This window comes from Mustela putorius, unplaced genomic scaffold, assembly GCF_011764305.1.
Source record: "Mustela putorius furo isolate JIRA1106 unplaced genomic scaffold, ASM1176430v1.1 tig00000129_pilon_pilon_pilon, whole genome shotgun sequence".
Lineage (NCBI taxonomy): Eukaryota > Metazoa > Chordata > Mammalia > Carnivora > Mustelidae > Mustela > Mustela putorius.
This window is the reverse complement of record NW_025421290.1, coordinates 48,419,205-48,445,555: the sequence shown is the minus strand read 5'-3', so window position 1 is coordinate 48,445,555 and position 26,351 is coordinate 48,419,205. Positions and strand designations below refer to the sequence as shown.

At 48.4% G+C, this 26,351-nt stretch overlaps 1 protein-coding gene and 1 long non-coding RNA gene across 4 annotated transcripts in view; one reads left to right on the top strand and one right to left on the bottom strand.

The window, feature by feature from the left end:
- Positions 1-26,351, bottom strand: part of EVL (Enah/Vasp-like) — a 139,634-nt gene that overhangs the window by 64,413 nt on the left and 48,870 nt on the right. Inside the window, exon 1 of one of the 3 annotated variants that reach the window (XM_045073637.1) lies at positions 3,126-3,283. The exons of the other annotated variants lie outside the window; for them this stretch is intronic. Coding sequence (XP_044929572.1) covers positions 3,126-3,136 — 11 coding nt within the window. The 5' untranslated portion in view covers positions 3,137-3,283. Of the gene's footprint in view, positions 1-3,125; positions 3,284-26,351 lie in introns of those variants that run through there. 3 annotated transcript variants of the gene reach the window in all.
- Positions 6,735-9,972, top strand: LOC123390145. Its single transcript, XR_006604771.1, has 2 exons — positions 6,735-7,591; positions 8,955-9,972. It is a non-coding gene; the product is annotated as an uncharacterized LOC123390145 (long non-coding RNA).

Sequence of the window (26,351 nt, the reverse complement as noted above, 5' to 3'; positions counted from 1 at the left end):
GCCCCCTCTCACCTGGACTGGACTCTAAGCCCGGCCGGAGGGCTCCCTGCCTCCGCTCCTGCCACAACACAGATCATGAGCCACTCGAATGACTGGCTTTCCCCGTGCTTACCACCCTCCAAAAGGTTTCCCACGACGCAACAAACAAAATCGAACCCCCTCACCAGGCTTGTGGGCTCTGCATGAGAAGGCCTGCCCACGTCTTGGCTGGTGTTGGCCTTCCCTCTCCCCTGGTTCACGTAGCTTCAACCTCCCTGACCCCTGACCTCACCGAACTCTTCCCGTCGGGGTCTTTACACTTGCTGTCCCTCTCTATATGCCTCCCCCCATGCTTCCATCTCCAGAGTTTTGCACGGTGGCTTCACGACGTCACAGCGGAGGTATTTGGATAAAGGTCCCCCACCTGGGCGCTGGGTGAGGCGACGGCCTGGTCATTGGCAACCAGCCTCTAGTGCAGTTTGGTGTCTCTGTCTCTGGCTTATGGTTTCTTGACTGCGTCCGCTCCCTACCCTGCCCCCAGTGCAGTTTCAGGACAGGACGGTCTTTCTCGTTCCCGTTTTCCTGGCGCCTGGAGCAGCCCCTGGCTGACGCTGACTGGGATGCTTGCTCAGTGCCTTTTTCTTTCTTTCTTTCTTTTTTTTAAGATTTTATTTATTTATTTGACAGAGAAAGAGATCACAAGCAAGAGGAAAGGCAAGCAGAGAGAGAGGAGAAAGCAGGCTCCCCACCGAGCAAAGAGCCTGATGCGGGGCTCGATCCCAGGACCCTGAGATCATGACCTGAGCCAAAGGCAGAGGCTTAACTCACTGAGCTGCCCACCTGCCCCGCTCGGTGCCTTTCTGAAAATCATGCACTATCCTTTGGAGTTCAACTGAGGTCCCACTTTCTCCTCAAAGTCGGTCCCGACAGCCCGAATGTCTCAACTCCTGCTGTTCCTTCCGTCTACACTCATCACTGTGTGTGCCATGTGGCGCTGGGGACTCGCGGGCTCTCCACTCCCGAGTGCTGTCCCCCTGACCCTGTGCGTCTCTGCATGCCCGAGCAGAGCAGCTCTCAGTGTGGAAGGGCAACACGGAGCCAGCAGCCAACACGGAGCTCAAGGCTATGTTTCCCAGCAAGTCGCTCCTTCTCTGCCTTGGTTTCTTCCTCTGTGCAATGGAAGCAGCCCTCAGGACTGCCGACAGAATGAAAGGCAAGGCTGCCAGCGTATTCTGGGCAGGCCGGACACTGCCATGGGCTCCGTGCACTCCCGCTCCCAGCCCATGGCCAAGTGCTCGGGGAAATGCTGCTTGGCTTCTGGGTGGCCACAGTGGGCACCAGAAGAAGTTTCCATGAACCAAAGGCCCTGTGGATGCCTGCTACAGGCACGCGAGTGAACGGAATCTAGATGTCGTACCCCGTTAGGTCAGCAGCAGGAGGACCAAAAAGCCTGCAGGTTTTCCGGTAGCTCTGCTCGTGGCTACTGACGCTGCCCCGCCGGCTGGGTGTGGGCAGGCTGAGCAGGACCCCAGGCTTTCCGCCTGGCTGGGCCACCACCTCCTTCACCAGACCAGTCTTGCCAGCGCTCTCTGCCTCAGTTTCCTGATCTGTGTACCTCAAAACAGACTCGCTAGGAAGTATCCAGACTTCAAGACCAACATTGCCAATACACGTTTTTTTCCCCTCAAAGAGATCCTGAAGAATACTTTACAAAGATAAAAAACAGTTAATTTGGCTGAAGTGGAGGGTAAGAGGCCCAAAGCACCACTGACCTGGTAGCCCGACTGTGGGTCGGCTCTAAGGGCCCTTCAAGATGGAGACTCTAAGACTCTTACTATTTTCAAAAACCTTAAAAAAACCTGTTTTGCTTCCTCCCCCTTTACTTCGGACTCGTTTTTCTGCAGCGGCAGTGGACAGGGTAGAGTAAACTGCCTGAGCTTTTCACACTGTAATTCACAGCTGAGAACGACTCTGGTCCTCACCCACTCTGGAAGTGCACACGCCTTTGAAATCAAAGTATTTGGTTCTCCACAGCTCCACCCACAAGTCCTTTGGAATTATATGAAAATTACTAAAGTGATAGAAAACCGGCTGCAAAGGAGCAGGAATAAAGCCAATGACAAGGAGACAGCGTTTCCCAGGTCCTGGCGACTCCGGGCCAAGAGGAAAGCACTCCGACAGGCTGGCCGAGGCTGCGATGCCCCCTCACCAAAATACCTGCTTGGAGCAGAAGACGTATGGGCCACGATCCGCTCGCCGCGGGGCCAGCTCTATTAGCTCACTGCCAAACGCTTCCAGAACGCCTGCGACCCTAGGCCAGCGCCTCTGCTTTCCAGAGGCTGGCTTCTTCCTCCTCAAAAGCCGAGTGCTGATACCTTCCTGATCTACCGACACGGCCAACAGAACCAAGTAAGGAAACCAGTGAAGCAGCACTTTGTACAGCGAGGGCGACACAAAGTTAGTACTGAGTTAATCAAGTTGACACCCCAAGTTCCCGGGGGACAGAATTGTCTTATCACCGACCATGTTTCCTGGGGTCACAGGGTGGGGAGAATCACAGCTGAGGTGTTACCCCAACATCAGAGAGAGTGCCCACAAGGAGACACACACAGCGTGGCCTGGCTGTCACCCGTGCACAGCCGGAGTGGTGGGAGTCTGATGGCCGATGGCCTCGGTCACCAGTCTCTCAAGCAGGTCAGGACTCTGCTAGTCAGTTCCTGACATTTCCTATAAAAAGGAACCTCAGTGATTCCCTCTTTGCCCAGTACTCAGGGAAAACAACCTAAGAGAAGAGCCCAGGACCTCAGAGCCAACCACAACCCCCTAGATGGTTCAGAGCCCGTGTATAATCCAAGGCAGCCGTCTGACTTCTGAGCAGTGCCCTCAACACAGAAGCCATTACAGATCACAGACATAGAGGGGCATGGGCCCATGTAATGACACACCAGCAGATGGAGAGGGGGTGGGCTCTCTGCCTAACTTGCCCTGAGACCCCAGGTAAGTCCCTCGCCCTCTGGTCCCTGATCTCCCCCTTAGTATAACAAGAGGGTCTGGGATGATTTCTATGGTCCCTTCAGCTCTACACGATTGTGAGTCTAGGTTTCCTCTTGACATTCCTCTGTCCCCTTTTTGGTCCCCATACTCACCCCGTGGCCATGGCTGAAAGGCTCAAGCACAGGGAACCCTGAGGAGGTGAGTCCTGTCCACCCACAGGCTATGCCGATCAGAGGACCACAGACCCTCGGAGGGCAGCTACTTGATTTTTAGACTCTACTTAAGACCAAACAGGAAAAGGAAGCTGAACCAGAGACAAAGGGGAAACAAACCCCAGTTACAAACTGAAACCCAGGGAGAAGAGACGAGAGGCTCAGAGCGCAGAGCCCCCACCTCCCGGCGTGGGCGGCTGAGCTACCGCGCCACCCCACGGCACTCCCATGGGCCATGGCCCGGCCTTCAGCCCTGAAGCAAGGCTGCAGCCGCCGGCTGGGGCTGGGAGTGGGACCTGCGGTGGTCCCCACCTGCCCCCTCGCCTGCTCACTGCCGCCTTGCTCGGCCACAGCCGCCTGACAGGCCTGGGCCTAGCTCTTTCCACCTGCTACAGAAAGCGGGGGTGGGGGTGGGGTGGGTCCCTGTGGGCAGCTTCGTGGAGGCTTTTGTGAAAAGCCTCGGAGAGCTCAGAACTGCCCTCCCCGATCCTCCGGAGAAGGCGATGTTTAGGGACCTGCTGAAGGTTTACTGTTGACTCTGGTATCAGTTTTGCTCCTCCAAGCGGAGACGCTTGTCTCTAATGCGGAGAGCTCCGTCCGCAGCTGAGGGCCTGCCAGGACAGGCGCAAGGAGCACTGGAAAGCTGGCTTCGTCACTTGCTCACTGCGTGACCCTGGGGCTTTGGCTTCCTCAGCTGTGGGGGGGCTCGCGGCCCCGACCCTGCCCGCCTCCACCGCGCTGTCGTGGACAAGAGGCCTATTCCCAGTCCCTCATTCAGGCCTGTGCTCAAACCAGGAGACGGAATGCCCAAGAGGACGGCAGTCTTTCAAGTCCTGGGCGGGCTTTCGGAGTCTAGAAAGGAAGACACTGCAATGCTAGTGAATACATGTGTTAAAATGCTATCACTGGTTCAGGGAAAAACAGCTCCACAAAGGAAGGAAGGAACAGCTCTCAGGGACAGCTGACAGCACTCTGGATGTTGAACGTGTCTTGCAAAGACAGGTCCTTCCCTCTGAGCTCTGCTGTAGGGGCAAGACACAAATTTTGACATAACTGTGCTTTTCATTTTCCTTGACTTCAAAACATTTTCTCTTTTTCCACAGGACTTCTTTTATCTATGGGTTATTTAGAAGCATTTTAGTTTCTGTTTCTTAAACACCTGTTACTGCTACTTATTTCTAATTTAATTCTATTGTGGACAAAGAACATACTTAGCACAACTTGCTTTGTTTCTCCAGGTAGGCTTTCAATCCTTTCAGATTTATGGAGACTTGTTTAGTGGCCCGGCAGGTAGTCTACACAGTGAATGTACTGTGTGCACAAGGACGTGTGTGCTAAATGTGGGTACAGTGTTCTAAAAGTGTCAGGTCAGGTCTAAGTCCTTACTGGTTTACTGATTTGTTTTGCCTAATGGTTCTGTCAACTGCTGAGAGAAAGGGTTAAAGTCTCCAGCTGGTGAGAGTGGATTTGTCTATTACTCTCTTTAATTCTGCCCATTAAAAAAAAATTTTTTTTTTAATTTATTTGACAGAGAGAGAGAGAAAGAGAAATATCACAACTAGGCAGAGAGGCAGGCAGGAGGTGGGGGGGCAGGCTCCCCGCTGAGCAGAGAGCCCGATGCGGGGCTCGATCCCAGGACCCTGGAATCATGACCTGAGCTAAAGGCAGAGGCTTTAACCACTGAGTCACCCAGGGGCCCCCTAATTCTGTCCATTTTTACCTCATGTATTTTGGGGCTCTTGCTCGGTACATAAACTTTTATGGTTATTGTATCTTCCTGATGAACTGACCCTCTCATCAGTATGAAATGTCCCTGTTTATCACTGGTATCATTTTTGTCTTTAAATTTACTTTGTCTGGTATTAACGTAGGCATTTGGGTTTACTTATTACCTGGTGTATCTTTCTCCACCCCGTGCTGGTTTTCTGTTGTTTCTGTAACAAATTACTGTGCACTTAGAGCTTGTAACACAAAGTTAGGATCTGAAGTTTTGTGAGATAATAGGGTAAGAAGTCTGACATAGATCCCAAGGGTCTCACTGAGCTAAAATTAAGGCGTTGGAAGCACCGGCTTTCCTTCGGGAGGCTCTGCAGAATAATTCCTGGCCTTTCAGCCAAGGGCCCCCCCCTTCCTCATGCCCCCTCCTCCACTTGCGAACTGTAGGACAGTGTCACTAGAACTCCTTCTCCCACCCCAAGGTCTCTTCCTGACCACAGCCAGGAAAGGGTCTCTCCCCTGCTGGCTTCTTCTTGTCCTTGTCACATCTGGGTTTTGGGGGGGGGGGAGAAGGGCTTTTATTCTTTCCACCCTTACTGAGGTATAACTGACAAAACTGCATTGATACGTATAATTTATCTTTGAGGTGTGTAACTATGACATGCTTAAGGGTGGTTTTCTTTGTATTTTCCCGGCGAGGGGGATTTCTTGGATATGTAAGTTAAGGTTTTTTAGCAAATTTGGGAAGGTTTTGGTAATTATTTCTTCTAGCATTATTCTTCTGCCCCATTTCCTTTCTCCTCTTCCTCTGGGATTCCAACCACACCCATCATCTTGGTATCATCCCACAAAGTCACCAAGGCTTTTAATTTTTTTCAATATTATTTCCCTGGTTTGCAGAATAGGTGATTTCTACTGACCAGTATCCAAGTCCACTAGCCCTTTTTTTTTTTTAAAGATTTTATTTATTTATTTGACAGAGAGAAATCACAAGTAGATGGAGAGGCAGGCAGAGAGAGAGAGGGAAGCAGGCTCCCTGCTGAGCAGAGAGCCCGATGCGGGACTCGATCTCAGGACCCCGAGATCATGACCTGAGCCGAAGGCAGCGGCTTAACCCACTGAGCCACCCAGGCGCCCCCACTAGCCCTTTTTAAATACAATCTCTGATCCACTTTTGATCTCCTGTGGTAAAATCTTAAAATTTCATCTCTAGTACCAGAATTTTTATTTGTTAATTTTTTTTTTACCATTTCCATTTCTCTGTACATTTGCTTACTTTATCCATCTTCTAAGTCTCTGAACATATGTATAATAGCAACTTGGAAGTACTTGCCGGCAAACTCAAACTTCAGAGTCACTTTAGAGTCTACGGATTGCTTTTCCCCTTAAGTAGGGGCCACACCTTCTGACTCTTTCTATGTCCACTAATTTATGATTGTATATTAAGCACTGTAATGTCATAGTGCGGAGAGTCTGGGTAATACAGTCTTTCTTTAGAGGCACTGAATTTGCCCTGGCAGGCAGGTAAATTACTGGCAGATTCTTTTGGTGAAGTCAAGTGTGTATTTTTTTTTTTAAGATTTTATTTATTTATTTGACAGACAGAGAGATCACAAGTAGGCAGAGAGGCAGACAGAGAGAGAGGGGAAGCAGGCTCCCCGCTGAGCAGAGAGCCCGATGTAGGGCTCGATCCCAGTACCCTGGGATCATGACCTGAGCTGAAGGCAGAGGCTTTAACCCACAGAGTCACCCAGGCACCCTTAATTTTTTTAAATTAATTTTTTAATTAAGGCGCCCTTAATTTTTTAAAGTCTTTTAAAATTGTATTTCCATTTTGAACTTAGTCCCAGGGTATGGCCCTTACTCAAGGGCACAGTCCCCACTCTACGGTATGGCTGCTCTGGGAAGTTAACCGGACGCTTGAGGACCTCGGTGCGGTCTCTTCATTCAGGCGACTGGACTCTCCTAGGTTTCCCAGCACTGCATGAACTTGGCATCGCCATTCAGTCCTCAGCCCTACAGCAGGTAACCTGTGCCAGGGCTCACAGACAAGTCTCATTCCACACATGCACAGCCAGCCAGCCCTCAGCCAACAACCCAAAGCGAATCCCCACACAAAACTCTTATCCTTGCTCTTACCACAAGGGTTCCTTTTCTCTATTTCTTTGTCCTGCAACACCCAGCTATTTTGGTAGCCTTGAATTCCATTATCTGCCGTCTGAGCTCAACTTTGAGCTTGAGCCCCACCATTCTGTGCCCAAACCAGAAAGAGGCCCCAGGCAGAAAGCCAGAGCCATTGTGGGACTTACCGTGTTTCTTGACTCAAGACTAAGAGCCCTGTGCTACCTATCAATGCCTGAAAACAGCAAGAATTTAATATCTTATGTGAGTTTCAGAATCCGTATATTCAGGTGCTTCATATATTTTGTTCAGTTCATAGTTTTTTTTTTACCCCCCCCTTTTTTTGGTCAGGAGAGTAAGTCTACGATCATTCCTGTGTCATGGTCTGAAGCAGAAGTCAATGATTATTAAACTACCAAAGGGTATTCTCTTTCACTTTCTGAGCATTTCCTGAAGGTGCCAGCCTACGTGTCAACATCTTCACTGTAAGAAGATGCCTTTCCCTTCCATCCACGGTCCTCCAGGCATGTTTCTACTGACTCTTCTTGGCTTCCGTAGATAGAAAAGAGGTAAGAGTGACCCTTCTGAGGGCATTCTTTTAACCCTGTCATCTAGCTTTAAGAATGCACTTATGTAAATTATGAGGACTAAGAAGTATGGAAAGATTTTCCGCTGGGGTGTTATGAGATACGGATTTTAGCCCATGCTCTATTACTGATATCCCATACATCCTTGGGCATTTATTTCCCCACTCTCAATCCTGGTTTCCTCATCTGTTCAATGAAAGGAATGTCCATATTCATAATTATGAATGCAGGTACAACACCAATTCCTAACTCAATAGTGTCAAGGCAATAGAAAATGTAGGAAAAATAGGACAGGCACTGTTAACATCTGAAGAACCAGTCAGTGAGGGTGTTAAGTGATGTCCTGTTTAAGGCAGCACCTTATAACGTTACTATGACTTGAGCTCGACACTCAGTACATGCTTCAGGATGCAGCAGGTGCTAATGCTGACTGCTTGATGACCACACGAATGAACGAACAGGATGGTCTCACGCGGGATACTAAATGCTAAGGCATCTGGCTCTGCATCTTGAACATAGTAAATGCTCAGTAAGCGTCAACTGTATAGGCTTGGATGGAAAGAGATGTTTCCCATGTATCTAGATCCCAAGAGAGAGAAGAATGGTTGATGACAGATCAGGGAACCACACTATAGGACACTTTACTTAAGAGATCAAATTCAAAGGCTTGTTTTGTGGCTTGGGGGAGTCACTTAACTTCCGTGAATCTTTGTTTTGTTTTTCTGTAAACAGACTGTTCTCTCTTCTACTCTCTTGGTGGGATGTCTGAGTGTAAAATGGTCTTTGACTAAGAAATACAGAAAAAAAATTCTGCTTCCTACTACTAGTTTTTCATGAGAATTTGTGTCAAAAAAAAGAAAAAAAGAAAAAAAGACAGTGTTCTGAGTAGAAGGTCCTCGTGTCCTTGGAGTGGAGGACAAGGGGACAGAGCACAGAACTAGTTACCATCAGTGACACATAATGAAAATCTCCCAGCAATGCTGCGTGACCAAAGGCAGTCACACCTGGCTTTGCCCTTCAAGACCCAATTTACATATCACCTCTTCAATGAAGTGTTTATCGAGCCCCAAGATAGACAACGTTATTCCTTCTGTGGTGTTTCTCCTGCAGTTTGTAATATTATCCATTTAATTGTCACAGATGATTGTTCTTTAGGGAGGGGCTACCACATTTTGTTCATCTTTTATCACCAGTTGCGCTCAGCACAATTCTTGGGATACATACTGTGTGTTCAGAATATTCGTTAGGCTGTTCTGCTGAAAAGACCGGTACTCAGGAAGTATGTGAATTACTATTACTATTGTACAGAGAGGGTACTGACATGGTCTTGTTTTTCAAATGTCAGCATCTGGAAAGGGAATGCTTGAATCTGCTCTGCAATACAGGGTACTCTGCCCCAACTTCCATCGCGACCAAGCTCCTGGCGAAACTCATCTGCAGCATAAACAGACATTACCACCCAAGTCAACTGAATGTTCCAAAGAAATAATGATGAACTCACAGGGGAAAATCAGAACATCTTTGAGAAGTGCAAGCACTATATAAGACTCGGAAGAGAAAGAACAAATGAAGTAACCTGTGATATATAATAAGAAATACATTTTGATCTCTGTTTCTGAACACAGATTAATGTCATTGTGGGTGGCAGCAATATTTTGTGTCCGGGTCTTAGTCTATAAAGGTGACCGAATGATGACAATGCCACCAAAAGGAAAGTTTAATGTGACTCTCAGCTCCCCCGTGAAACAAGAGGCATGGTATTAGGGAAGCACCAGTGTTGTCAGGAGGCAGGAAGGAGCAAGGGGAAAGAACAGGCCACAGCCATTCTGGGGGTTTCTGGGGGAAAGGCAGGGCAGGGTAAGCAGATTAGAATTGCTAGTTTGAATAATTCCCACAGGCCAGAGGGGACAGGGGCTGTCCCTAGTTGTTCAGGGTAGCTTCGGTCAGGGGAAGTCCTGGCCTGGGGACTGTGAGTCAGATGAGGGAGGGGGTGGGGATGTGACTGGGAATGGGTCGGCTCGTACCCGAAATGGGGTCCCCCTAACAGTTTACTGTCTATAGGAATTAGCTAGCTCGGTGAGCCTCTCCCTAGGTAGCAAGGTTCCCCAAAGATGTCAAAACATTAAAAAACATTAAAAAAATATAATTAATGGGGGGAGGCATGGGAAGAGACTGCTTCATGAGTATGAAGCTTCCTCTAGGGGAGGTGAAAATGTTTTGAAACCGGATAGTGGTGATGGTTGCACAACACTGAGAATGTACTCAGTAACACGGAATTGCAGATTAAGATGGTTTTAAAAAATAGTTAAAAAAAAACAACAACTGGGGGAAGCAAAGATCTAATAAAGTTTCTTATTGCCTGAGGTTTAATTGTTTGATAAGCAGTAATAATCAATAGCCATTTTTAAGGAAAGCGTATCTGTAACTCAGGAGGGAAATTCCAGATGCGCCAGTCCTTGTATGCGCAGGTATGAGTCTGCGCGGAACGGAGGGAGGGGAGAGAAAACCGAAGACTGAGGAGGCCATGGACACCGAGAGCCTTAAATCAACGACAACAAATAATAAGTATAAGTGGGGCGCCCGGGTGGCTCATTTAAGTGTCTGCCTTCGGCTCAGGTCACTATCCCAGGGTCCCAGGATTGAGCCCCGCATGGGGCTCTCTGCTCAGTGGGGAGCCCGCTTCTCCCTCTCCCTGCCACTCCCCCTGCTGCTCTCCCAGCTTGTGCGCTCTCTGTACCTCTGCCAAATAAATAAATAAAATCTTAAAAAAAAAAGAAGAAGTGTGAACAGAGGTCACAGTAAGTTAGGAGTAGCAAGCAGGAGAATGAAAATAGAATGTATGATTTTGAATTTGTATTTTTAGAAAATTTAATATATGTACCCAGAAGGTGGGGCAGGAGAAAAAAAAAGGAGAAAAAGCATTAAAAAACACATAGAGACAAAATATAGAATAAGATAGCAGAAGCAAGTACTATTACTCTCATCTCTCACTTTTTTCCGCTTGAGTACCCTCTAGAAATATTTAGGAAAATTATGTATCCTGTTGCATGTTTTTTTGGTGGCATCTGTAATTTTTCCTGAGATGGTTGCAAGGTATTTAACATTTAGAAACATTATACGTAGTATATGTGCATTAAGTATGTTGAATTTACGAATACAACTTAACATGTGAGCTTAAGCTCTTTTATTTTTTAAAAGTTTTTATTTATTTATTTGAGAGAGAGAGAGAGAGCATGAGCAGGGGGAGGGACAGAGGGAGAAGCAGCTCCCCGCTGAGCAGGGACCCAGACATGAAACTCGATCCAGGATCCTGGATCTGTGACCTGAGCTGAAGGCAGATGCTGAGCTGACTGAGCCACCCAGGTGCCCCAGCTCTTTTTTTTTTTTTTTTTTTTAAAGATTTTATTTATTTTAGAGAGAGAAAGTGTGCGTACAAGCTGGGGAGAGGCAGAAGGGCAGAGGGAGAGGGAGAGAGAGAGAATTTCAAGCAGACTGTGCTGAGTGCAGGGATCAGGACCTGAGCTGACAACAACAGTCAATACCCAATACCCAACTGACTGAGCCACCCCGGAACCACTAAAGAGTTTATTTATTTATTTTTTTAGATTTTTTATATTTATTTGACAGAGAGAAATCACAAATAGATGGAGAGGCAGGCAGAGAGACGGGGAAGCAGGCTCGCTGCTGAGCAGAGAGCCCGATGCGGGACTCGACCCCAGGACCCTGAGATCATGACCTGAGCTGAAGGCAGCGGCTTAACCCACTGAGCCACCCAGGCGCCCTAAAGAGTTTATTTTTAAATAATCTCTACACCCGGTGCTGGGCTCGAACTGACAGTCCCAAGATCAAGAGTTGCTCACTCTTCCAACTGAGCCAGCCAGCCATCCCTAAGCATTTCAGTGGATGAAGGTCTGCCAGCAAACTGAATGGGCAGAGCCTGTTTACTCAGTCAAACTGTTCAGCCACATCAAGTCTACTTGCTATAAAAAAATTTTCGACTAATTTTCCAACTCACACGTGCTTATATACCTCAGAGTGAGAGCACAACATCTCTGAAGTCTTTAATTTTAAACAGACAACCAGAGAGATGAGGTGTGGTGCTTGGCCATGAGTCGGGGGCCTTGCTGAAATGGAGGCTTCCCTCTTCAACATTCTCCACAGCCGCTACCCCTGCTCTCCAGAAACTCTCCTTCAGGGCCAATGCAGCCTCACACGAGTCCTCTGTTTGGTCTGCTGACTGCTGGGAGAGCCCAAGGCACTGAATCTTCCTAAGACTTGGAAAGGCAGGGACACCTGGGTAGCTCAGTGGGTTAAAGCCTCTGCCTTCGGCTCAGGTCATGATCCCAGGGTCCTGGGATGGAGCCCCGCATCGGGATTCCCTGCTCAGCGGGGAGTCTGCTTCTCCCTCTCTCTCTGCCTGCCTCTCTGCCTACTTGTGATCTCTCTGTCAAATAAAAGAAGTAAGATTAAAAAAAAAAAAAAAGATTTGGAAAGGCAGGTGGTGTGCCCTTCTGCTCGGGTGAGAACAGAAGAATCCTGAAAGGTGGCAGGAGAAAGGGGAGGCAGCACGTCACAGGCAAGCTGCCAGACAGCTCCGTGTCGGGATGGAGGACGTGTGGAAGCCACAACTCTGGGAATGGATTTCCTCACACAGTCCTTGCCCGGGTAGTCTCAGGAACACACGTGGCCTGGTCTGTAGGCAGCTGCACTCATGTGATAGCAGGGACCTACCACAAATGGGTTAAAAATCACTGGTTGAGAGACAGGGATTTTTGGCTTTGATAAAAAACAATGACCAGAGTCAAGCAGTTTACACAAGACAGTTAAAACAACAGGATAATTCAATAATGCAACTTCAAAAATGGAAAAGTTATAAGGCAAATATAAATAAAACAACACCATGTTAGCAATTCTGATATTGGACAAACAGAATTTAAGGAGAAAGACATGATCAAGGATCTAGAGGAATATTAATTAGTAGGAAAAATAATCATGACCATGTATGTATGTATTATAGATGCAACTCTGTAAAGTAACTGAAAAATTTGGGGGATAAAGAGTTAAATAAACAATCCTAGTGAAGACAAAAATACATGATTTCTTGGATATTTTTAAAAATAGAGAGATACAAAGTAAAAAAAAAAAAGTGGGAGCCATTAGCTACCCACTCAGCCCTTATTTTAAAGTTTATTTGTTTAAAGTTAGAAAACTCAAACTACAAAAGACGCAGAAGGTAACTTAAGGCCCCTTCCCTCCCCCCTGGTCCTCTCTCCCCAAACACAACCCTTGTTGAGCCCAGGAAAATGGAGTGCGGACTCCAGTTCTCAGTCCCCCAGCCCACTGCTGCTTTTGTTACATCTCTGTGTCCCCTCGAGGAGGATGTGCTACAGTCAGTCCTGCTTTGGACAGAGGGACCTGAACAATGTAACACCTCAAACAGTGATGCATGAAGTCCAGGCAGAGGAAGCAGCCAGCCATTATGTGATACGAGCAGAGCAGGCGAGTCTCTAAAGAGAAGCAGATCTGGGTGCCGGGTGGCTCAGTGGGTTAAGCTGCTGCCTTCGGCTTGGGTCATGATCTCAGGGTCCTGGGGTCGAGTCCCTCATTGGGCTCTCTACTCAGCAGGGAGCCTGCTTCCCCCCTCTCTCTCTGCCTGCCTCTCTGTCTACTTGTGATTTCTCTCTGTCAAACAAATAAATAAAATCTTAAAAAAAAAAAAAGAGAGAGAGAAGCAGATCTGAGGTTGTCTAGGACTGGGGGAAAGGGCTGAGGGGAACCTGGGGAGTGACTGCCAATGCGTATAGTGCTCGCTTTTAGGGTAACCAAAATGTTCTAAAATACACTGTGATGATGGTGGCAAGACTGGATATACTAACACTGTGGAATTGTACACTTGAACTGGGCGGAACTCCACGGTTTGTGAATTGTATCTCAATAAAGTCATTATTAAAAAATGCTCCAGGGGTGCCTGGGTGGCTCAGAGGGTTAAGCCTCTGCCTTCGGCTTAGGTCATGATCTCAGGGTCCTGGGATGGAGCCCTGCATTGGGTCCCTGCTCAGGAGGGAGCCTGCTTCCCTTCCTCTCTCTCTGCTTGTCTCTCTGCCTACTTGTGATCGCTCTCTGTCAAATAAATGAATAAAATCTAAAAAAAAAAAAAAAAAAAAAAAAAGAAGCTCCAGAGGCACCTTGGGTGGCTCAGTCGGTTAAGCATCTGACTCCTGGTTTCGGCTCAGGTCATGATCTCAGGGTCACGAGACTGAGCCCCGCATCAGGCTCTGCTCTCAGCGTGGAGTCTGCTTCAGATTCTCTCCTGCTCCCTCTGCCCCTCTCTGTGCCCCTGCATGTGCTCTCTTTCAGATACATAATTTTTTTTTAAATGTTCCAAATGCAGATGGAAAATGCTTTCAAATGAATTATGAATTAACAGGGGGACTTTAGGATTCTTGGAGAATCATCCCACAGTGCTCAGTAGAAAGGACCTCATCCAGGGTGATGGTTCTAAATTATTTCAGCTTTCCAGAAAGTGAAGAGAAAATACAATGAAGCAAGGGTACTTCTGACTACAGAGGCCTCCCCAGAACACAGCAGGTGTAATGCCCGTGCTCAGGCTTCTGGGCGAGTCTAAGAACTCGATCTGACAACTACTCATTTCTCAAGCCATACACTGAGTACTTTAATGCTTCCAAACCTCCTGCCTCCTCTCAATGGTTTCTAATGGTTTTACTGAGCATTTGAAGAAAACAGGACACTCAGTTAGATTTAGCTGATGACAAATAAAATCAATCCAGAGGAACATAATAATGAGCAACCATTTTTCATCAAATTACTGGGGTTTTTGTTTCTCAGAACTTTTTGTTGTAACGTAGGCAAACGGTCCACATGTTTAGTTTCAGATATAGGTCATTTGTATGACTCTAACACCTGTACAGATCTGCGGAATCCCTGGCACGGGAGACTGCCTCCATCCCTCCCCAAACTCCCTCCAGCTGTCCTGGGGTGGCACCCCAACCCTCACCCCCTCCACGTATTCCTGGCAGCCACTGATGCGTCCTCCAGAGCAGTCCCTTCCTTCTGGAGAGTGCCACACTCCTGGAAGCTACGGCATGTAACCATTTTTATGACAGCTTCCTTCACTCAGCATTAACGCCTCTGAGACTTATCTGAGTTGCTGTGTTTATTCAATGATTTAATTTAGTCTTGTTTTGTTTTTGCCAGCTAGTATTCTGTTGTATGGCTTATCACAAATTGTTTCTCCATTAAGTTCATGAACGTCTGAGTTGGTCTTGGCCATTATAAACAGAGCTGCTATCAACAGCCATGCACACACGTACAGGTTTTTATTGAATATAAGTATTCACTTCCATAGGGCAAACATAGAGGACTAAGATTGCAGGGTTAAATGGTGAATTTTATAAGAAACAGTTGCACTGTTTTCCAGAATGGCTGTACCATTTCCTTCCTACCAGCTGCTGCTCTGCAACCCCATCAGCCTCTGGTGTCCTCAATATTTTATTTCAGCCATTCTAACACGGATGCAGAAAGCTCGTTGTGATTTTAATTTGCATTTCTCTAATGACAGCTGGTGCTGTGCATCTTTCCACGTGACTGTGCGCCATCTGTATACCCTCTTCAGTGACAGGTCTACCAAAGTCTTGCCCATTTTAAAACACAGGGCTGTTTTCTTACAGTTAAGTTCTGAGGGTTCTTTACAAATTCTGAAGACAAGGCCTTGTGATATGCAAATGTTTTCTCCAAATACATTTCTTGTCTTTTTATTCTCCTAACGTCATCTTTTACAGAGTGACAATTTTTAATTTTAATTTAAGTCCAATTTGCCTTACTTCATCTTCTGTGGATGGTGCTTTTGCTCTTATGCATGTGGGCTGTTTGCCCAGCCCCGTGGTCACGAGGGCTGTTGCAGGTTTCTGTCCAGCAGTGCCATGGCTGGACATTCAGGGTTAGAATCCATTTCAAGGTAGCCTGGGTGCGACGAGGGAGGACTGGGCCTAAGTTCCTTTTTTTGGCGTATCAATGTCTGATTGTTCCCACTCCCTCTGTTGACAAGACAGTATTTCTCCACTGAATGGCCTTTGCCAGCCATCAACTGACAACTGATTTCTGGACTTTTCCATCTAAGTGTCCAACATCTCCATAAGTCATCTTGAAAAATCCCCAGGCACGCTGGTCGGTACTGCACACACATCTCATGAGAACTAGACAACTAGTTCAACTAGACAGTGATGGGGTCCTTGACTCACCTATCTTGTGACGTAGGCTGTAGAGTATGTACGCCTTTCCGCGGGTTGGACTGCACATGGAATACTAAGATCAGTTATTGTTATCACAATGCGAGAGGTACTGGCAACCTGAAAACATTCTGGAAGGGGGACTGAGCCGATGAGGCCAACAGAGATCCTAACACGAGAGGACAGGCTGAGGAAAATGGGGTGTCTAGCCTGGAGAGATAAATCGAAAATGACAACACTTGTTCTGGGCCTCTGAAATGGAGCTCCCTGGAAAGAAAGGGTCCTTCCTTCACGTGACCCCCAGCAGATGACAGGGGCAGTGGCCACAGGCAGGCACTGTGCTCGGTACTGGGAGTCTTGGGATGGATAAGATACACTTTTTCTTACAGGAGGGGGGAGCCTCAGAGAAAACTACTTTTGTTTGACATAGGCCATCCAGCCAATTGTAGCAGACTGGACAAAATGACTTGCTTTGATTTTGATTTTGCATGATTGCCAAAGACGGCCTGTCAGCTCTATGTTCAACAAATGATTCGTTCTGTCTTTGGGTCTAATGGCCAAATGAAAGTCCTGAGGTCAGGTGACAGAAAGAAATCTGCCCAAGGCTTCAAACAGTGCTTGCACAGCTGCATTTGCAAACCAAGCCTCCTGATGCTTAGATCAGGATTCTTGTTCACTATCTGTTAAAATTCTTAATCAGCACTGTGTCTGCTGAAAAGTAAACAACCCAATGCCTTCTTGCAAATCCTGTCTCTGGGCTTCCTCTGACCCTTTAGGTTTTCAGTCTTGCAGGCTCACTGTCTCAGAGGCCTTTAAAAGAGAAAAGGATCCCTCACTTTGAAATTTCAACCCTTGTTTTCAGTGACAAGATAAGAAAAAAAATGATATCAAATCAGACAGGTCTTTTCTGAAGATTTTATTTCTGCTCTGAGCTGCTTCTGGGTCACCTACTGCTCTAATTATGCTGGAAGTGAACCTGGCTTTCATGAGATTCGGATATGGCTGGAGGAAAAAGTTGTCAAAACTACTTAAGATCATCAGTGCTCACACTGGGCTCAGAGCATTCCAGGAATTCACCGATTCATTCCATAATTCATTCCACTGGTTAACCACAGACACACAGGGAGAGCAGACATCACTGACGGATTTAGTGGTACTAACATACCCAGGGCAAGACAGAGCAGGAAAACACTTTGGTTTAAGGCTAGTCTCTCCCCAAGCTCCTCACGTGAGCAGCAAGGAGCAGGAGAAAGGAAGGACTCGAGGCTCCCCGCGCCGCTTCTTCCCTTCTGAGCTGCGCTCCCTCCAAAGGGAAGTAGTGACTCCAGGGCTTCCCCGCGGACAGAGTTCTGGAGAGATCAGTGGAGATGACGGACAGGCAGAGGGCCTTGCACACCGAGAAGCACTGCACCCAAGTGAGAGATTTATCCATTTAACAAACATGTGTTGGGCACCGATTAAAGGACACGCATGCTGCCGAACACCAAGGATATCCAGTTCCAGAAAACAGATCCCTGCTCTCGAGAAGACAATGCGATGTGGCAAGTTCGAAGGTGAGAAGAGCACAGGGTGGGAGACTGAGGCTAGGCCTCGCCGGTCTGGGCAGGAAGAGAAGGTGACTGTGAAGACCGAGTGTGGACAGAGAGGATTAAGGCAGGAGAGAGTGCACCAGGTTCCAGAAGGTATTTAATACTGGAAATGGTCTGCAGAGTGGGCACTGATTTTATGACCATGACCCCTACTGCATCACAAAGCAGTGGCTTCAAGGAAGCTGTCTCACTATCCCACTATCCCACAACGCACAGCCCCTACAACAGAGTCACCCAACCCGGTGTCAACTGCGCTAGGCCGCGAAAGCCTGCTGTGAAGGAAACTGAGGCCCGCACGTGAGAAGCAATTAGTCCCAAAGGCTGCAGTGGGTTAACGACAGGGCTGAAACCCGCACGCAGGTCTCCCATGGCCCAGCATCTCAGACAGGTCTCCCAGGTGACAGGGGCAGGGGTCTGCAGCTGGACAGCACGGGAAAGGAGCACAGAGGACAACACGGCTGACTGACGGGACAAGAAAAAGTCACGTCTCCATGCAGGAGCCCAGCACCAGACAGGGCTGCGAGCGAGGACGGCAGAGAGAAAGGGGGGACAGGAAGCAGCAGAGGAAGGAAGTGGGCAGCCGTCGGTCTATTTCTGCTCTCAGACAGAGCCCCCTCTCTCAGCTCTATAGCGATCTGCACTTGAAGAAGCTGGGTGCATCACAACCAGGGATGGGGCGAAGCAGAAATGAATATTCTCACTTCCTGGACCTGGAAGAGTGCAGGGCTTTACCCAAGGCCCCAGAGCTCTGAGGAGAGGGAGAAGTCCCTGGTGCATACCGCTGCAGGCGGCAGGTGCCTCGTGCCAGCGCCGCCCCAGACGCCTGCTCCTTGACTTGCCTGCGGTCCACGGGGGGCAGGACAAGTCTTGAAGGGACTTTGCCGTGAGCTCAAAGGAGAAACTAGGTACAGGAGGGCAGGCCCTCAGAAGCTGCGGAACCGACGTAGGAACAGAGAGGCCCTGCAGACTGGGCTCCACTCCCTGGGTCTCAGGACCAGGGATCTAATGGCAGGAGAGTCCCTGGCTAGTCTGGGCATGCCCGCCCATCCCGACAGAGCCAGAAGACCGCCTTCAGGAGCACTGCCTGCTCTGAATGGAGTCCATTCTATTTTAAAATTTTCTTGTCCTGAAGCCAATGACACTACTTTCAAGTATGGCCAACAAAAACCATTACTAGGAGGGCAGCTGGGATAGCGTAGTTCCTTAGTCTGGGCTGAAAGGACATAAAATCACTTTGTTAATGAATTATTTTTCAAGAAACCGAAATCCTTAAAAAATCTTTGTCCAAAGTTTCCAGACTGCTGTTTCAAGCAGTTGCACAGATACCTAATTTAATTCCCCCTCATGCTGACATTTCTGTTACAAATGGTACACCAACGTGTGGCCAGTGGTGGTGGTGGCCCGCAGGCCTCCAGATGCCTGCGGCAGGGTGCTGCGGGGCGAGCCCCGTGCTGGGCCGTGGGACACAGACTACACCTGCTCTGGGGCCTCTGGCAGCCCGGTCACCTTTCAGGGCCTTGCTCCCCTCCTCTGCCACATGAGGGACTGGGTGCGTGGGCCATCGGGGCACACCTGGTGTGGACGCCCCAGAACTATTCTAAGCCTCGACTGGTCTCAGTCTCAGTGTCTTCCCTGCTACTCTACTAATGAAGATTGCATACAACAAGGAATGGGAAAGGCTCTTGAAAAGTAGACCACCTCACTGGCAAGAGAAGCGTGTTCGGGAGATGGGACGCTGAGAACTCTGCTTTATTAATCATAGTAACGGGGTCTGTACCAACGCCAGCGGACTCCCGCAGGGCCCTGGGCGCCGGTCCGTCACTTAGGAAGCACACTCATGGGTGTGTCCAGAAGGGTCCTACACGGACGGCACCGTGAGTACTGAGTGGGACTGTCCCCATCTGCAGGAGATACACTGTTCCGCCACAAAGCCAAAATTGTCCCTGTGGCCTCATTCTCACTTACAAGCTACCGGGGTCTTCTTAAAGAGGGGGAATTACGTTCCCTATGACCCTAGGTGTGCGTCCTTTGGGCAACGGCCACCATCTGGCACTCCTTTCCTAGCCTGCGGTACTCTCTCCCACCAGCTTCCGGTGGATTCCACTTCCAGCTCATCAGCCTCGATCTAGCTAACAACAGAGTTCAGGATTTAAAAATTCAGCAACAACAACAACAAAATCCCATTATCCAGGCCAGAATCTATGAACCGACGTATCTGTCGTTGACACATGCCACTAAAATCTTTCCTATTAACAAGAGGCACCCAGGTTTGCTGGCGTCTGCACACTGGGTGTCCACACACTCAACACTCCAGCGGAAACTTCTCGAAGTCATTGGTCACAGAGTCATCTATTAGACAGTGACTCAATGCAACTTCTCCCTTTGCCAGAGCCTCACGGAGTTCATAAACTGTCACTCATCACGAAACATTTCAGCTGTTACTAGTAACACCCCGCCTCTACTTTCACCCAATCTCCGTCTTTATGACACTAAGTTTGCCGACAGGAAATGTGCCCATGATCAAGGTTCTGCCCAAACTGCTTCAGAAGAGACACCGCTGGGAGCCCCACAAGGGGCCTACACAGGGGCAGACACCCCTGCCACGTCCATCGGTGTCTGTCACCGTGGTTCTGTCCTCTGGGAAGCCTGTGTGGCGGCCCACGGCCAGCGCCTCTGCAGGGCACGGCTGGAGCTGGGGGAGTGCAGCGGGCTGAGGGGCTGGGCGAGCTGGCACGGGGCCCGTGCTGGCTCCTCTCTGCAGCCCCAGCCCGAGTGTGCTCAACCCACATTTATTTTCCCGAGATTCTGGTCAAAGCCGTCTGGACACTTTTCATGTGGGATCCGGGAGCAAGGGGCTGTTGTTCTGTGTGTTTGTGAACGTGTTTAAGCAAAATCTCTCTCTTTTTATTTTTTTTTTAATTTGACAGAGAGAGATCACAAGTAGGCAGAGAGGCAGGCAGAGAGAGAGAGAGGAGGAAGCAGGCTCCCCGCTGAGCAGAGTGGGGCTGAGCCCGATGTGGGGCTCAATCCCAGAACCCTGGGATCATGACCTGAGCTGAAGGGAGAGGCTTTAACTCACTGAGCCACCCAGGCGCCCCACAAAATCTCTATGTTTAAGAAATGTTACATGTTGTAAAAATTTAAAAAACCTAAAAAGAGAATAAAACATCTGCCTCCGATCCCAGCTCCCTCAGCTGGAGGCAGCCAGAGGCACACGCTGAGAGATACTGTGGGTTCAGTTCCAGCCCACCGCGATCGAGTGACTACTGCAACGCCGCGATGCCCACACAGATTCCGTTTACACTCTCCTGTAGGCCGGGAAGTGTCCAGCCGCACTGTGTCAAGAACAATGTACATACCTTAATTAAAAATACTTTATTGCTAAAAAATGCTAACCATCATTTGCGTTTGCAGCGAGTTATAATCACTGATCTCAGATCACCATAACAAATGTAATAATGAAAAAGTTTGAAATATTGTGAGAATTACCAAAACGTGAAGCTCTTGAAAAACGGCACCAGGAGACAGCAGGATTGCCACGAACATCCAATTTGGAAAAACAACCTGTGGTATCAGGGAACTGCAGTAAGACGAGAGGCGCCTGTGCTGGGTACGAGTACTGGGCACTCCTCTCATGCACATTCTTTCCCAAGTGCCCTGTGCACCCTCAAGCATGTGTGCGTCCTGCTCCACACCTGCAGTGCATACATGGCCTGCTAAATATCTACAACTCCAACGCACAGCTCCCATTTGTGGCTTGTGCTGTCTTCGCTGGACAGCACTGGTCTATGTTCTCCAGCAATGAGTATCTAATTTCCACCTTATGAAATGTTCTATTTTCTGCAAATTAAAAGCAGAGCTTTCAGATGGAATTTTCTAAGTCGGCATTATAACTGGCACATGAAAAACTAGTTCACCAAAAATGCCAGGGAAAATACACTAAGTCAGATGCATTTATTTACGGGGTCAAAGTTCAGGGTGAAATCTGTTTGGCAATATTCAATTGAAATTGGAAATGTCACATCCAGGACATACCACTAATAAAATTTTTTTTTAAAAAGATTTTATTTATTTGACAGAGATAGAGAGAGAGAGATATGACAAGTAGGCAGAGAGTCAGGCAGAGAGAGAGAGAGGAGGAAGCAGGCTTCCCGCAGAGCAGAGAGCCCGATGCGGGGCTCAATCCCAGGACCCTGGGATCATGACCTGAGCCGAAAGCAGAGGCTTAGCCCACTGAGCCACCCAGGCGCCCCTATAACCTCTTTTTAAAGACGTTTACTGAGCTCCTTCTGTGTGCTGGGCCCTTCAATTTGTCATCATGAAGTCCAGTAAACATGAGGACAGCCCACTCTGAGCCTCCCTGAACCCGGGTCTGCGTACCACAGCACGCTCTGCCTCATTGCTCCCTTGGCTGACATTCTGCATTTTTTATGTTTGCATCACACTTTGCAGTCTACAAAGTACTTTCAGATGTATTACATCATTCAATTATCCAAACTGCTGTTCTGTGCAGTAGACGAGGTTATCCGTCACCATATTCAAAGGAGGACATTACAAGCCTGGGGGAAGAGCTTGCCCTACGGCTCACAGCTAAGTAGAGCATCATCTTACACCAGGAGTTCCGGAAAGAAGTTCAGTATCTTTTCAAAAGTTTCCTCTCTGCTCTACCAACCGTAACTTTCTCCTTTTAATTAATACTGATTGCTTTCCTGGTCTCAGAGTTCAGTGGAACAATGGAAGGAGGGCCTTCACTGTCAGTAATAATCATGTTCATGTTCAAAGACAGTGCAACAGTTTCTAAACACATATTACTGTTTATTATACATTCTTCTACTATTACTGCAGCAATAGCACCGCGACCTTACAGCGTGCTCTCGTATCTATCATTATTATACACATTATTTGGTTTGCTGTGGAACCTGCGTGCGGTATCATACCAACCTGGAAGAGGAAGAAACTGAGGCACAGAACGACTTGCGGATCCAACAAACGAGGAAGACGGGCAGTAAAGGTCACAAACGGCGAAGCGGAGAAGCGCCGAAGAGAGACCTTTCCTCTTGGTCCCTAAGTGCTAGGGAAGGTGTCTGGCCAGCCCCACTTGGGTGCAGACTGGGGAACTGTAAAAGCCAAAGGACAGGAAGATCCATAAAAAGGCTTAATTTCTTGGGAATGAGCTGTGTTCACTGTGTGGGAGTCAGGTTGTGTTTTACGGTTTGGTTCTGTTTGTCCAGGTGAGCTTTCTGAAGAGCTGTGAGCAGCCACCCTCTGCCCTCTCTGTGCCCGAGCGCCGCAAGTCAAAACGAGTGGAAAACAGAACTAGAAGGAATGAGAATCCAAGAGGAACAGGTGTAGCCCGAGTGCAGCCCAAAGCGGGAGGCCGGTCTAGCCAGAGGGAGAGTACGCGGGCGGAGGAGGAACGGCCGGGTGTGTCACCATCCAGGAGGAAGGAGGAGCTCAGAAGAGGAACAAGTACAATAATTTCAGAGTGCTCAAAACCAAGCAGGACAGAGAAAGCAGAGAAACAAATGGAGATTGTGGGAGTCTGCAGAGGGGAGCAAAGTGCCTGCGTCGCGCCCACTCTGTGTGGAGGCATCAGGCAAGCGCGCTCAGGGGCCAGAGACCATCAAGGCCAAGCGCGAGGCGGCGGGGTCGGCCGCACCCCCAGACGCACAGCGAGAAAGAAGAGATGGGCTAAGACGCCAGCTGATTCCCGGCAAGGAAACCACTGGCCACCCCTGTGTGGGGGATGGGCCTCACCATGGCTGTTTCTCTGGAACTTTCTCGCATGGATTTCCCGGACACTTCCGCTGCTCTTCTATCTGTGCTGCACACCCACGTTACTCATTTTATCTCAAGTTCCACCTTATGAAGCCTAACAAGATTGTTGCAATCCGAAAATGACTGAACTTCATCTTAACCAATGGTGGGAAAGCCAGAAAACCTGAAATTATGGGGTAGGCGAGGACCCCTGTTTAAACAGCGTTTATCATCTGTGGGTTCTCCGAAAAGCCCGACTCTTCTTCACCATCTGTTTTTCCTGCACATCTCATAGCTCAGTCGGTGTCCTGGTTAATGATTATTTCCTTCTCTAAACTGTTACGTGAGGGGACAGTCCTTGCTGTATTTGACATAACCCAAAGGAAGTCGTGAAAGTAGCAAGAAACTAAAACTTGCTACCGAATTTCTAATCCTTGTGGGTAAACACAGCCATATTCTTTCATGACAGCATCTCTCTCTCTCTCTCTCTCTCTCACACACACACACACACACACACACACACACTGAAATCCCAGGGCACACAGGGTCTGAAGTTGTGCCTGAGACCAGCCCAGACAGCTTCCCACCCCGGCTGGGGCCTCTGCCAAGTCCTTAAGGATCTCAGTGGAGGTTCTAGTATTATTCTGTTTGAGCTCTTTATTTTGAGCTGTTATTAATTTTTCAATTAATAGAACTTATTAAAAAGAAAAAATGTTTAAAGGGGCAGGTGAAACGCAAATGTGTCACAGCCCTGGTGGTCATGACCAAGTGGGCATTAAAGGGGTGGTGGTACTGGCCTACCATGCCCGTTGGCCTCAGTCCCTCACCGCCTCGCCCCTGCTCTTTGATATGGCAGGTCAGGGCGTTCATCCGTCTGCAGCCCAGCAGAGCTGGGAATGTCAGCCCAGAGAACAGCAGGATTAAGATCAGTTAGTCTGAAACCTGCTGTATTAGCTTTGCTCATGTTTAGCAATTCTTTCCACCGGCCACAACTTTTTTAAATTTCTGGTTTCTTCTCCTAATTCTACAGGGCATGCTCAGTATGGTGCTTTATTAAACGTACGGAGCTGGTCGCCAGTGCCTCTGGCTCCCTCAGCAGGTGCCCAGGATCCAGCCCTCAGCTCTCCATCCACAGGCATCCTATCCAGGGCTGATTTCTGCACAGCCTTCCCTGGTCCATACTTTCCCCTTGTTATGGGGCCAGGGAAGAAAGGCAACAGAATAGGAATTAGTAGATGTGAGTTCTAGTCCTGGCTCTGCTACTAACTTCCCTGGTGACCATGACCAAGTTTTGACCCTTTCTAGGTTTGTTCTCATCTGTAAAAGGGAGGTCATCTCCAACTAGCTGAGTATGGTGTCACTTAGTATATTGTAAATGAGCTCTGGGCACTTCATGGCTGAGTCAACAGAAGCTATCCCAGCTGCATCCTCAGGTCTAGCTCTGAATGGATAAAAGAAGATAACTATGTATTGCCTGGACACAGAGGGCACTTAGTGTCACCTCTCTTTCCCACTGGAAATGCCTCAAGGGACCCTGAAAAGTGCGCTTCAGGAAAGTGAGAAGCAGACACTGCGTCTAAACAAGCTCTGAGCCAGAGCTTACCCAAGCGGCTCTGCTGGCTCTCAACCTGCCCTTCCTTCCTCAAAGCGCTCCCCTGCAGGCCTTCATGAGCTGTCCCTCAGATGTGGTCCTGAGTACCCTGAACAGCCTTTCTTCCTTCTAATGGTACCTTTCTTTCTTCTAATGGTCTTACTCAACTCAGGCTGCCATAACAGAACACCAGACTGGGGGGCTTAAGCCCCCCAGAAATGTACTTTCTCGCAGGTCTAGAGGCTGGAAGCCCAAGATCAAGGTGCCAGCAGGGCTGGTTTCCCCTAAGGCCTCTCTCCTTGGCTTGCAGATGCCACTTCACCCTGTGTCCTCTCACACCTTCTTCTCTGTGTGCAAGCACTCCTGGCATCTCTTCTTGTAAGGACACCAATCCTACTGGATCAGGGTCCCACCCTCATGACCTCATTTAACCTTAATCACCTTCTTGATTAACCTACTTATCTGATTAATTAAGCTTCATTACCTACTTATCTCCAAATATGGTCACACTAGGGGGTTAGGAGCTTCGACCTATGAATTTGGGGAGGACTCAATTCAGTCCAAAACAGGGTCCCAGACCACAGACCTCAGTTAAACATCCAGATGGATACAAAACTGTAAATATGGTCTGGCAATTCTGAAGATGGAAGGGATGGTCACCTCCCTGAAGAGAAAAGTGATAGAATTTTCATCTGCTCTTCATTTATCTTGCATAGTCCTGTATATATATATATATATATATTTTAAAGGTTTTATTTATTTATTTGACAGACAGAGATCACAAGTAGACAGAGAGGCAGGCAGAGAGAGAGAAGAGGAAGAAGCAGACTCCCTGTGGAGCAGAGAGCCCGATGCGGGGCTGGATCCCAGGACCCTGGGAATATGACCTGAGCCGAAGGCAGAGGCTTTAACCCATGGAGCCACCCAGGCACCCCCAGTCCTGTATATTCTTTGGGATTCTCTAGGTTCTGACAGATACTAATGGGGAAAGATGGAATTTCTTTTTAGTGGGAAAAAAATAAATAAAGGCTCTGGACTAAGTCTGGCTTCAGCAGAGCCAAGAGCCTGAAGTACACGGTCAATGACGCCATGAGAAATCCATGTCTTTGGCCATCACTGACCTCTGCCTCCCTCTCTGTCAGCTTCATTCTCACTCTTCCTCAAAAGCTGGTGGCCAGGGACTTAAAATCCCTTGGTCCCAATAGCTCTTGATCCCAGAAAAACAAAACAAAACACAGGAAACACCACATTTCCTAACAGTCCTAGCCCAAGTACCATTGAGGACTCTTGGAGAACAGACCTGCCCCCCAAATCTCCATGGCCAGGAGGCTCGGGCCCAGGGGTGTGCCACACCGAAGCAGGGGTGAGGGGCTAGGACCGTGCACACCACACAGCCGCTCAGACTGCTGGGGGTGGAACGCTGGGCCCCTCCACCCTACCCTCCTCTCCAAACAGGCTGCTGCCACACGGTCTCTCTGTAGGCGGAATAGCCGTGGTGGTCTAAGGATCTGCTCGCTGCTCACTTCTGTTTAATTTCTAGATCTTTGCGCACCATCTCA